The sequence below is a fragment of the Elephas maximus genome, chromosome 16 (assembly GCF_024166365.1).
Source record: "Elephas maximus indicus isolate mEleMax1 chromosome 16, mEleMax1 primary haplotype, whole genome shotgun sequence".
Lineage (NCBI taxonomy): Eukaryota > Metazoa > Chordata > Mammalia > Proboscidea > Elephantidae > Elephas > Elephas maximus.
Genome location: NC_064834.1, coordinates 20894252 through 20908316, shown reverse-complemented (window position 1 = coordinate 20908316; position 14065 = coordinate 20894252). Strand labels below are relative to the sequence as shown.

Sequence of the window (14065 nt, the reverse complement as noted above, 5' to 3'; positions counted from 1 at the left end):
TTGCCATTGAGTGGATTTCAACTCATAGCAACCCCTTAGGATAGAGCAGAACCACCCCAGAGAGTTTCTAAGGAGTGCCTGGTGGATTCGAACTGCCAACCTTTTGGTTATCAGCCACTGCTCTTAACCACTGCACCACCAGTGGAAGGGTAGGTGGAAACAGGGAAACAAGACCACAAAATATTGAGGGTTGAAGCTGACGATTAGTATGTTGTTCTCTCTACCTTTGTATATGTTTTAAAATTTCCATTAAAAAAAAGAATAATACAAGTATTTCCTCGAAGTCACATAGTATTTCCAGTCTTCAAAAGTTCTCCACCAAGAGTTACACTTTAAGAGTGTTAGATTTGTCTATCCCCAAAATTTAGCTTCGGGCCACTTCTCCAGGAAGTGACAGTGAGGAACGCAATGAAACCTGAGAATAAGGGCTGATGCTGCTGTATAAATGTAACTTCAAGTGCGGCAAAGGGGATGCATTGGATAAACTTGCAAGGTCTTAGTCATGTGAATTTGCCACTTTCCAGAAAGACACTGTGAGACGCTTTTAGTGGTCAGACCTGGAACCTACTTCACCCATTTATCTAAGTCAGGGATGTTCACTCACAACCATATAAGCAACCAGACAGGGTTTTCAACGGAGCCATTGAAGCAAGCAGATGGAAACCAAGAATATATCAGAAAAGTTTTAATGCTCTGATGGAAGATCAAAATATATAATTGCAAGGGTAGAAATGCACATGAGAGTTCTAACCAAACAGAAATGAAGGAAATTATTTCCATAACTGTAAGGAAATCTACACTGGCATTCTGGCAATCCTACTATATAATAGGGGACCTGAGTCACAAAATTAAGCTCTTTATGATATCTAGCTCAAATGCATTTACTGGCAAAAGCACTTTACAAGTTAGAATACAGAATGTAAATGATATATGTTATATAATCCATGGTTGTGATATTAAAATTATATGTAAAAAGGAATACTGAGAATTTTTTTTTTAGTAATATTGGTGATTATCTGACTCTGCCCTTGGTCCTTTTGGTGACCCCAGGCTTAATATTCGTTCTACTTATGTGAACTACTAGACAGCCTAAATAGAATCAAAGAAAAATTAATTTTCTCATAGTACTCTGATTCCAGAAATATTTTATAGCACTTTATGGTTTACAGTGTACTTTCACATAAATTACGAAATTGATTCTAAAGTGAAATCTTTAGATAGTCATAGGGCAAGTTTTTTTAGTCTGGCTTTACAGATGAGCAAACTGAGATCTTCAGAACTTTTGGCCAAAGCCAGTTCCAAATTCCAAATGTTAACTGACATATGTAATAAATAGTATATGCCATACTCTAGATTATCCTAGAAAGATATTTTGGGGTTCACCAAATTTATTTTCTAGAACACTCAGTCCAAATGTTTCCATATCTGGCCTTTCAGTAATTTTCAACTTTATTAACGTTTTTGGCTCTATGAAAAGATGCTGCTCTGTCTAGGCTATCTGAATAGAATCCCATGTTGGGGGCTAATTTTACTCAACATTTTATAACTGTTCCAAGATTTTATAATACCTTTAAAATATTTAAAAATACATCATGGTGTCTCGTGGCCTAATATTAAAAAAAATAGCTTCAAAATTAAAGTCTCATAAAAGTGAAGAAAACTTGTGAGAGCCAAATTTGGACCTAGTGCCTCTCTGACTTCGTTTCCAACGACTCTTCCCTTTGACCCCTTCACTCTAGACTCCTCAGCCTGTTTACTGCTCATGGAGCACATGATCTGCTTCTACCTCAGGGCCTTAGCACCAGCTATTCCCCATGTCCTTAAGGCTAACAACCTCACATACTTCAAGGATGTGTTCACGTCACTTTCTTAATGGTCCTAAACATCCTACTTAAAATTGCAATCCACCCCAACCCTGGAACTTCCAATCGTCCTTACTCTTCTTGTTCTTCTTGCTCCCATAGGTATATAAAACCTATGTATGTTTACTTATTTATTTAGTCTATCTTACGCTTTAGAATGCAAGTTATACAAGGACAGGAATTTTTGTTTTCCTCACTGATGCATTCCAAAAAAAACCCAAACCAGTTGCTGTCAGATCGGTTCCAACTCATAGAGACACTATAGGACAGAATAGAACTGGCCCATAGGGTTTCCGAGGAACTGCCGACCTTTTGGTTAGCAGCCAGGCTCTTAACCGCTGTGCCGCCAGGGCTCCAAGTGCCTAGAATAGTGTCTAGTACATAACAGGTCCTAGAACTATGCATCTGATAAATGAAGGAAATCTCTGAGGCCATCCCCATACTAAGATATCAGTACACCCTATTTAAGCCTTGATTTTCTAAGTTTTATTTGGCAATTCAGTTTCATATAGGACTGAAATTTCGCATTATATACTGAGATTGGATTTATTTACCCAATTTAAACAAAGTACATTCAGCTATGTTTAATTAAACAAATGCAATTAAAAATAAAAAAAACAGCTTAGGTACATGACACTAAGTTTTATAATTGTATACATCACTAAAGTCCTAGATTCACTGGGGAAGTTTAACTTGTCAGGTAGTTTATGGTTTATTCCGTATGTGTTGTTAAGTGCAAAAAAAGTTGCTAAATACATAATGGAGTCTAATTTGGCTTCTGTTGAAAGTCAACTCAGAAATAATCAGCTTGCTGTAGTCAACAAATAAGAGAAAAATAAATTTTAAAAAAGATTAACAACAAATTATTAAAACCATTTAGGACATAAGTTTTCATTTTAGGGACAGCTCTATATCTTTGGAGTAAGTTTTGCAACTTCACGTATTCAGTCTGGTTTAGGATTTCAATACCTTGTTTTTGGATTTCTCCACTAATCTCACAGATAGTTCTCCCTTTGCAGGCTCTTCATTCTCCTGAACCAGGACACAGCTGGTGGCGTTGCCAGCTTAAGTGGTAGTGCCAAGGTAGAGAAGTGTCTGGAGGTAGACCCAATCTAAGAGTGGCTACTGATTGCCCTTCAAGAGGACACCAATTGTCAATATTAAGAAGAAATGGCAATTTATGAGATTCAAAGTGTGAGTGTGAAGTTACAACTAAAAGGCAAGACAAGATCAGAGCCAATGTACCAGAAACAGGTCAGAAAACTAAGGACAAGGTGTGTAACATGGAGGAGAATTTTATTTACCATAAATAAATCCAAGAAGATTTTTCTTAAGAAAAACAGAGTGAGAAAACTACATTCTCAACGGGTTCCACTCTGCTTCTGTCACCAGGGAGTGAGAGATGGACAAAGAACAGAGCTGACGGGTCCTCTAGCCATCCTAGAGCAGCCCGCTGCAGCTGTCAGGCAAAACAGATGTCTTGTTGACTACTTCCTATGGGGAAGTGCAACAGAGACAGATGAGAAAAACCAAAAAACCAAACCCACTGCTGGTCAAGTTGATTCCAACACATACCAACTCTATAGGACAGGGTAGAACTGCCCCATAGGGTTTCCAAAGCTATAAATCTTTACGAAAGCAAGCTGCCGTATCCTTCTCCTGCAGAGTGGCTGGTGGGTTGGAACCACCAACCTTTAGGCAAGCAGCCAAGTGCTTTAACCACTGCGCCACCAGGACTTCTGATATGAGAGAACTGGAGGGGTTATAATTCAGATCCTCCTTAGTATTTTTTGAGACATATAAGTTGTCAAGCTCCAATTGGAAAATTAGATGATAAAGGCTCAAATTGTTACCCTTAGGAAATGATCCATGGGGAATTTTCAAAAGCATGTTTACTGTTCTCACAAAACTTACAGTCTAATCATAAAGACAAGAAATGTCTGCATGAAAAGTTAAGGTCATGTGCTGACCATCTAAGTTTTGCTACTTTCTAATCTCTTGGAAAGCTGGAAACAAGAAAACTTTCTCCAAAACTGTATCCAATCCCACTGGCGGAGGAAATCTGTGGGGGTCAATCTCACGTACACAAAACCAATATTACGTAATCAGTTCAATACAATATCAACTTGCACTTGTGACTCCTATAAAATGTACTTAATCAATAAATATTTATTGAGCATCTGTGAAGTGCCAGGTGCTCTTATAGGCATTAAGGAAACTGAAAGAAATAAAATAATGATTCTATCCTCATAGAATTTACATGCCAATAGAATGTTTGTGTTCATCATTCTCTTCCCATCGGAATAAAACTCACTATTATTTTTAATTGGTCCCTTACAGTGAATTTCTTAAATCTAGTTATCCATCAGAGCCTGATGATAAGCACCCCTCCCCTATCCCACTGAATCAGGATCTAGGGCAAGGAGTTGGGAAATGTACATTTTTAAGAAGGTCTCAGACTTTAGATGCAGTCATATTATGGATCATTTAGGGGAATCATGACTTAGAGCATAATGCTGAGGAATTAGTGACTTTCACTAGACCGTATCTGTGGGATCCCTTCTGATTATGATGACTAACCTTTATCAAACTTCTCATCCTTGGAAAATATAAAAGCTCTCTAGAAATTTCCATAGCCAGTTCACCTAACACAGACTAACAAGGCAAACTTTTTAAAGAAGCATACCATTTAGTTTTGAACAAAATGGTCATCAGGGGTCAGAAGTTTATCACTGCTTTGCTTTGAAGAAGAAAAGAATAAAACACGAATTACTAATCATGGTGCACAGAAGCAAAAGATTCGCTCTAAAGGTAAGGCTGAAAAAATGGAGATTTAGAAAGGTTTCTCAACAAAGAAGGTAAAACTTCCTGAATCTCAGAAACTACTGTGCACAATATGAAAAGGCTTTCATTGAAGTAGTTCTTTGTGAGTTAACGACAGTCAGTGTTAAAAAAAAAAAAAGTCAGTGTAGTCAGTATTAAATACTAATCAACATTCAATACCAGCTTGGGAAAAAAATGCAATAAGGTTTATATTAAAAAAAAAAAAAACAGCTAACACAGGCTTATTATGTGACACACACCATTGTAAGTACTTTCCAGATATTAAGATGACTTAATCCTCAAAGCATGTCTATGAAGTACATTTTAATTATCATGCCCATTTTGCAGATGAGAAAACTGAAGCACAGCGAAGATAAGTAAGCAGTAGCCAGGATTTGAACCTAGGTGCCAGTCTGTGTTCTTAACCACTAGGCTAAACTCTTTCTCCTTAGTTTTTATAATACTTCTTTAAGTACTTCAGACCAACGAACCTTCTGCAACCCTATTCTAGGGAAAAGGCATTTGTTGATTAGCATTTCCCTGTCCCAATCTGCTAATCAGCCTAATTTCCACTTGACTCACTTTAAAAATGAAAGTAAGTATGTTGTTGAAGCAGTATCATCTAGTGGTTAGAGGTTTGGGCATAAGAGGGATGTGGTTCTAAATCTCAGCCTTGGCACTTGTGTGTTATATGGCTTTTATTGAGTTACCTCTCCAAGTCTCAGTTTCCTCACCTTTAAAATGGATGTTATAATGGAACACCCATTGTTTAAAGATAAGATAGCCCATTTAAAGCAGTGAATAGCAGCGTCGATAAACTCAGAACCAAATGATCACTTGATCCTTCTACTGATGCTAAGAATGGTTTATTTCTCTTCTAATAAGAAAAAAAAAAAAAAAAAGCAACCAAGACATAAGCCGTAAAACCAACTGTATTTTTTGTAGGGAAAAAAAGAAAGGCTATTAGATCCATTAATTCATATGTCATTAGTTATCTCCTCTCTTCCAAAATGTATGTGTCTAGCATCCTGAGATACCTTGCATTATATAATGCCTGTGACTTCAACAGGTCAAATGGGCAGGCAGTTAATGCTTCTCTGTGAAAAACCCGATAATTCATTTTATAAATTTCAGTTCAAAGCCTACATCGAGGTTAAGAAAAACTGACACACCGTCCGTGAACTTAACGTCAAGCTCCAGAAAAACTCTGAGCAGTACATGTTTAGCGATTAAGTGGACGCAGAAAATAAAGACAGTGCCAAATTGTAAAACAAGACTTGGAAATTACAGAAAACGTTGCTAGTTATTGATTACGGTGACCATTCAGTTCCTATTGAGCCACCCAAAAGAATCATTCATTTTCCAGCAGAGAGTCTGCTCATTTGCAAGATAAAAGAGAGACATTTCTGCACATGCCCATAACGTTCTTCGCCACTGGGGGCAGCTTTACATAAGACTGCATTCACCGAAACCAAGCAACAGTCCGAGCAGCTCTCAGAATGCCAGTCTGCAGAAGTGAGCTGAGTGTGTGCGAGGGACGGGGCTCTCCTGCCTGCTGGGCTCCAACGCAGCTCTGTGGCTGAACTGGGCGCTCACCACCACAACTGCTGGGCTATGGAATACAGATGGGGCAGCTCAGGTAGCCCCACGCTGCCTGGAGGAATACATCATGCTTTCTGATAAGAAGACATTGTAGAAGCCAGGTTTTTTTTTTTTTTTTTTTACCCCCCCCAAAAAAAAAAACTGTAAAGATGCAAAAACGTAACATCCATGAAGATCCTATTACCTAGGAAGATTTCGATGTTTTGCTGTGAATGCGGTGTTGGGATTTATTTGTTCTTGGAGTGTTCTGCGTGGCTGGCAAAGAATAATGTCCCAAAATCGGTCCATCTCCCAAGGGGTCCAATTTTTCTTCCTGGGTGTCAGCGAGCCCTGACTCACTACAGTGCAGCTGACAGGGGCTGTCATGCAAGTGGCCCCCTAAGCCAAAGCAAAAGACCTAAGGACGACCTTTGAACAATACAAAGGATGGGTATGTTTTGTCATTTTTCTTATTTTATTCTTAAAAAAAAAAAACTCTAGTCTACGTATTAATTCTGCCTTAATTATTTTAGAGATTACCTTGCTCTGCTCTAAGGCTATAAATCCAGTTGTTTAGTGGACACATTTCCTTGCTTAACTATTAAAAAAAAAAAAAAAAATCCTAAAGACAATTCTCTTTAAATCACATGGAAATCATAGTAGATGTTAAATGTTGTTATTCAGATTAAAAATTTTTTCTTAATGAAAATATATATGCCTATTTTTGCTTGATTAAAAATGAATGAATTCTTTTTTTGGGGGGATAACTTTTCTAAGTTGTTTTTATTTCCAGGTTTCAATGTAATTAGGCTACTGAGCGGATCAGCTGTAGCACTGGTTATAGCCCCCACTGTCTTACTGACAATGCTTTCTTCTGCTGAACGAGGATGCCCTAAGGGCTGTAGGTGTGAAGGCAAAATGGTATATTGTGAATCTCAGAAATTACAGGAGATACCCTCAAGTATATCTGCTGGTTGCTTAGGTTTGTCCCTTCGCTATAACAGCCTACAGAAACTTAAGTATAATCAATTTAAAGGGCTCAACCAGCTCACCTGGCTATACCTTGACCATAACCATATCACCAATATTGACGAGAATGCTTTCAATGGAATACGCAGACTCAAAGAGTTGATTCTGAGTTCCAACCGAATCTCCTATTTTCTTAACAATACCTTCAGACCTGTGACAAATTTAAGGAACTTGGACCTGTCCTATAATCAGCTGCATTCTCTGGGATCTGAACAGTTTCGGGGCTTGCGGAAACTGCTGAGTTTACACTTGCGGTCTAACTCCCTGAGAACCATCCCTGTGCGAATATTCCAAGACTGCCGCAACCTGGAACTTTTGGACCTGGGATATAACCGGATCCGAAGTTTAGCCAGGAATGTCTTTGCTGGCATGATCAGACTCAAAGAACTTCACCTGGAGCACAATCAGTTTTCCAAGCTCAACCTGGCCCTGTTTCCGAGGCTGGTGAGCCTACAGAACCTTTACTTGCAGTGGAATAAGATCAGTGTCATAGGACAGACCATGGCGTGGACCTGGAGCTCCTTACAGAGGCTTGATTTATCGGGCAATGAGATCGAAGCTTTCAGTGGACCCAGTGTTTTCCAGTGTGTCCCCAATCTGCAGCGCCTCAACCTGGATTCCAACAAGCTCACATTTATTGGTCAAGAGATTTTGGATTCTTGGATATCCCTCAATGACATCAGTCTGGCCGGGAATATATGGGAATGCAGCAGAAACATTTGTTCCCTGGTAAACTGGCTGAAAAGTTTTAAAGGTTTGAGGGAGAATACAATTATCTGTGCCAGTCCCAAAGAGCTGCAAGGAGTCAATGTAATTGATGCGGTAAAGAACTACAGCATCTGTGGCAAAAGCACCACGGAGAGGTTTGATCTGGCCAGGGCGCTCCCAAAGCCCACATTTAAGCCCAAGCTCCCCAGGCCGAAGCATGAGAGCAAGCCCCCCTTGCCCCCCACGGTGGGAGCCACGGAGCCCGGGCCAGAGACCGATGCTGACACGGAGCACATCTCTTTCCATAAAATCATCGCGGGCAGCGTGGCCCTTTTCCTGTCTGTGCTCGTCATCCTGCTCGTTATCTACGTGTCATGGAAGCGGTACCCTGCGAGCATGAAGCAGCTGCAGCAACGCTCCCTCATGCGAAGGCACAGGAAAAAGAAAAGACAGTCCCTAAAGCAAATGACTCCCAGCACCCAGGAATTTTATGTAGATTACAAACCCACCAACACGGAGACCAGCGAGATGCTGCTGAATGGGACGGGACCCTGCACCTATAGCAAATCAGGCTCCAGGGAGTGTGAGGTATGAACCGTTGTGATAAAAACGCTCTTAAAAGCTGGGACATAAGTGGTGCTGTATTGAACTCTGGTGACTATAAAGGGAACGTGGTGCCCCCTCTCCCTTCCCTCTCCCTCTCACTTTGCTGGCAAGGTCTTCCCCTGTCAGTTTTAGCACATTCATAATACCGGTCATTTTCCTCTCATACATAATCAACCCATTGAAATTTCAATACCACAATCAATGTGAAGCTTGGACTCTGGTTATAATAGAATGCCTATTGTATAAGACCCTTAATTGATTCCATTAATGTCACACTTGTTCTAGGATAAAACTTCTTTCATAAGTAATGCCCCACATCTGCGGTTTTCTCCTTCTGGTAGGACAAAATCTACAGTTCTAGGTTTGCAGTTCATTAGCAAATCAAGGAAAAAGTAAATGATCCCAGGTACTCGGGAGCTCGAACCAGTTTTAGATGACTTGAGCACAGGAACCTGTAGAGACAGAGCCTTGAAACAATGCCTGGCTTAATAAGAAAAATGCAGGAAGTTGTCAAAATGTGGTGCTGGGTTCAAGCAGTACCATGAGTGTTTTAATTACCATAAGACAAGCCCAGGAGGAAGCAGGGGGAAGGGTTAATATGCAGCAAGTTGGCAACTGTGGAGAGATGGTAAAAACACAAAGTTTGAGACTAGAAGTCTTATCTCACAAACCAGTCCCTGTAATATCAGACCAAAGGTTTCACTGTCAATTTCCTCTGGCCTGTACATTTCAAAAAAAACAATAAAATCGTCAGGAGGCAAATTTGAGGAGGCAGATTTCTCCACTGCTCCTCACGTTGGAGAGTTTTCACAAATGAGGCTTGCGTTTGCGAAGGTGGCTTGCTACATGCATGTGGTTGAGAGCTTGCCAGAATTTCTCTTTCCAGCTCTTTCAAAGACCCTAATGTAGTCAGCAGAATCGTTAGCCCTGTCCTGTTCTCCTGTTTAGGATTTGTCAGGCTGTCCTGTTGTGTTCCATTATGCGCCCTGCACACACCAGTCCTTAACGACTGACACTTCATTCAGATGCTTCAAGAGAACACGTTCCAAGACACGCTTTCTACCAGCAGCCTCACTGAAAAGGGTCACTTTGATAACACCTTAACTAAATGTATAAACTAAATCCTAGGGGGGGAAAAAGAGCAATCCTATGGCAATTGTCTCTTGCTTTTCTATTGCCGGCATCACTGTGTCCCTGTGTGCATCTGTATTGCGAACTCATCCATCAGTAGGATTCTGTGCAGACCCTGTTGGCAGTCTGCAGGCTGCATGCATGTTTGTATGTCGTTGGTCAAAGTTTATTGACTGCAGCACAAATATCAGAGCCTCTGTATTTCAGTCAGTTCGACCACAGTCCATTAAGATTTTAGAAGAGTATCTTTAGGCTGTATTGTCTTTCATCCTCCAAAATGAACAATTCTCTTCCAGGAACTGAAATCAGGAATCCAACATTTAGGCTGTTTCATTGAATTTGTCTTGACACCTTTAACCATGTTCCTGTTCTTTCAAAACAGAATCACTGCAGCAAAAAGGAGAAAGTGAATGGCTGTTTTTACCATCATTTCTTACATAGTTTGGAGGCTTGAAATATGCTGAGAGGAAAAAATCTAGGCAAGTCACCATGAAATATAATTGCAAGGAAGTCAGATGATCAAAATCGTAGTTTCATAAGCAATAAAGAAAAAGAGGCATTTAAAGTGAATTTCTCGAGGATACTTTGATTTTGATTAAATCTTAAAATAGATGCCAGTTCGGAAGAATATCATTGCTACAGTATCTTTACCCGTGAATAACGGTGAATATACATTTGTCAGTGGCCAATAGTCACATATCCCCGACTGATTAATAATGCAGGCACTTCCTTACAGTCCTGTGAACTGGATGACTGAGTCTACTGCATTGTTTTTCACTGAAGTTGTGATTTCACATTTTTCATAATATGTCAGTATTCCGTCTAAAAAAGAAATTATCTTTGGCTATCCTTATTTTTACTGTACTAAAGATGATTGTATTAATTAAATGCCGTGTTAAAGTGTAAAAGCCCATTTTTTTTCTCTGACTACCTTCTGCCTCATTGTGATGGATATCAAATATATTTAGGCAAGGCATATTTATACTTATATTTTTGAATTCTTGCAAATTCTCAATGCTGTGGTGCTACTCGTAAATATAAAATGTGCTTGATGTATTAAAAAGTGTTCCTAAAATTCAAAGACAGCTAGTGTGTGAAATGCCATATAAGATTAAATGAATGACCAACACTTTGAGGGCTGGCCATTTTTTAGTGCCTAACTTAAGTACTTAATAAATTTAATAATAAGAACCAAAATAAAAATCTCTCAAATAGAAAATGGTTTTAATTCAGGACATGATATTGTCAGGAAAAAAAAAAAACAGTTATTTTTGCCCCTTCAGGAATGAAGCGTTTCTAGTTTCCAGGATCTTCTAATAACATGTAATTCTCCTAGGTTAGACAGTAGCTAGTTCCCCACCATAAATATCACCAAGCCAACCGGTGAATGTTCTTCTGCTCTGAAGTTGTTGCCACCCACCCCACCCTCATGGCACTTTCCAGTCAACATGCCATAAATCAATTCACACGATTCTTTCAAACTCATTGCGCATTAGAGAATTATAATGGAGACAATTTCTCAGTGCAAATTTATGAGAAATATTTGACTTCCTTCAAAGGTGGCAACATTTAAATAAACGGCCTGACCTGCTGAATTATACAACAGAGACACATTGATGCAGAATGGATTTAGTCAGTACTGTGAGTGCTTTACAGAACAGAACGAAATCCAGTTGAAGCTCTTTGAATTACACGCAGGATTTTTTTTTTTTTCCTGTTTCTATTAGCCCCGGTACACCCGCCACAGCAGAGTTAATAGTCCCAGTGCCAGTCTTCTAAGCAATGCTTATGCAAGATATATTCCTTTTAAATGAGTTTGTATTTTCCAAGGATGTTGACATTACATCTTTTCAGAGAATTTAAACCATTTTTTAGTTGATTTGGTGAGTCAACTACCGAAGTAGACAAACAGGCCATAAGCTGTATTTCTGTGGAGTAGCAGTGACCTCCAGTGGTTGAATAGACAAACTACAGCTATTCATGCACGGTTTAGCTTTTAATTCCGAATCCTGATGTAAATGTGATTTACATCATATATTTCTTGATCTGTGCATCGAATTTGAATTCCATTTTAGTCCATTTCCCTGGGAAATATACTTAAAATGTAATTTTTGGAAGTTATATTCTGCATATTGACTTTAAAAAATGCCAGAACAGAGGCCATGGAACAGGAAGTGAGGACTAGAAATAAGTGCCCAAACATGAAAAGCAAGAAATAATGTAATAACAATAGATAAGAGATATTTTGAAGTGTTTATATGAATCAGTGGTGGCCAAATATCCTGATAGTTTCATTAAATGAGTTAATATTTTCCACTGGCAGCATACTGTAATTTAGGTTGGGGAAAATGAGTTTCAGTATTAACATTGAAGGAATCAGCATCAGTTACGCACAGGTCGGTAGGACTATCTGAGCTACTAAGTCAGGAGGCCTCCGCCTCTGGCTTGACAACTGTCCAGTTTGCTGATCAGGCCAGTGACGTGCGCTTCGCCCCAGTGCTTTCTGCCTCCCTCTCCCTTGCCCGCCAGCTGAACACTGGTTCTGTTAGGCTCTTTGACAATGATGTTATAGCCTAGGAGATGATGATTCATAAAAAAAAAAAAAAAAAATTTATGAATCATCACCTCCTAGGCTATAACATCATTGTCAAAGAGCCATAGATAATGAAATTATGCTCTCCTTCTGGAGAAGGAGAATGCAGAGTCAGTTTTGTGGATTTGGCAAAGGTGTTTAGAATGCTATAGGTACATAAACAGTCTTCTTCTTCCCTTGACATTTACCCAAAAGAGAACTTCAAATAGTTGATTTAAAGTATGGATTAGACTAGCATCACAAAGAAGCACCAGGCCATGAAGCCTAAGACAAAATGAGTTCCAGACATGACAAATGAGCATTGAGCCATAAGAAATTTAAAAAAAAAAAAAATTTGAGAAACTGTGTCACTTCTTCTAGTCCCTTTTCCTTGGATTCCCATTAGAATCTGGATCTGTTGGGAAGCCATGGTGTTTTGCTAGGTGTGTATTCTCTTAGGTACCTACATAGAAAATCAGAGGCAGTCAGGAGACTGCTATGAGCAGGAAAGATGACATCAGTAAATTTGAATAATAGTTGTTGAGAAAAATAGAATAAATGGAAGTGAAATAGCTTTGGAAAATTCTTATAGTAGATGACTGTGGAAAACTGATAAAAAATAATACATAATTGAAAGTAACTCTTTCCCTAATCATAATGGCCAATGGAATTAGTCCCAGATTTTGCTTAGACTCCAAAATAGTTGGCGGTTTTCTTTAGTTGGATTGTCAGACAGAATACAATAAAATTACTACAGAGAAGATCTAAATAAAAAGAAATAGTTTAAGGTTCTTTTTGATTTGAGGGAAATATCACAGACACGAATGGTAGAATATGGGTCTTAGAAAATAAGACCGAAATTCAAGTTTCTCTGATACTTGCTACTCAGGTGGTCTTATGAAAACTTACTAGCTTTTCTGAACTTAAATTTACCTATCTGTAAAATGGGTATATATTATTGACTTCATATAATTATTGTGAGAAGCAAATGTGTAAATTACTTCATAAAATTTAAGATAGCAACTAGCTATTCCTTTCAAAGAGCATGCAGTGAGGTACTTAACTGTGTGCTGATGTTCTACGTTTGTCCTGGGTCAAAAAGAAATCATTTAGCCTCTATGTTACAGAGGCCCAAACCCATTTTATATTAACATGATTTCTGAGACTTGGCAGTGAGTCTAGAACTTAATTTCTCTTTGACTCTTGGTTTCCATAAAAACATGGGTGCTTTCACATCATATTATCTGTCTAGGATCTTATCAATACTTGTCACAATGTAAAACAGATGAAATAAATGAAGACTCCAACCAAAGAACAATGAATCAAAATGTTATCACACTACAACAAAATTCTAATAGTGTCCCAAATCAGGTCAGTATAGCAAGGGTTCTCAATCAACAACTTACACATCTCTTCTCCAGTACCACTGTTTTGAGCCCTTCTTGACTTTATTCTAGGTAAATATAACATTTACATGGCAAGATGACATCACTACCGAGAAAAAGTTAATTGCTCATAACATGTTACAGTGGGATTATCACACATTCCAGAAATCAATCACATGATACCTACTTTATTTTTATTTAATAAAACACTGTACTGAAAACCTCCGTCTACTACAGAGATCCTGTTGACTTTATCAAGTATGTTGTTGTCTGCTTTGGAGTTGATTCCAATCCTATAGGACAAAATAGGGTTTCCTAGGCCGTCATCTTTATGGGAGCAGATCGCTGGATCTTTTCTCCCATTAGCC

General features: G+C 38.8%; 2 protein-coding genes across 5 annotated transcripts in view; one reads left to right on the top strand and one right to left on the bottom strand.

Annotated features, from left to right (window-relative positions):
* CTNNA3 (catenin alpha 3) overlaps window positions 1-14065 on the bottom strand; it is a 1852175-nt gene that overhangs the window by 1050809 nt on the left and 787301 nt on the right. The window lies entirely within an intron of this gene.
* Window positions 6582-14065, top strand: part of LRRTM3 (leucine rich repeat transmembrane neuronal 3) — a 197682-nt gene continuing 190198 nt past the window's right edge. Inside the window, exons 1-2 of the mRNA XM_049856015.1 lie at window positions 6582-6717; window positions 7060-8591. Of these exons, the coding sequence (XP_049711972.1) occupies window positions 6714-6717; window positions 7060-8591 (1536 nt within the window). The 5' untranslated portion in view covers window positions 6582-6713. The remainder of the gene's footprint in view (window positions 6718-7059; window positions 8592-14065) is intronic.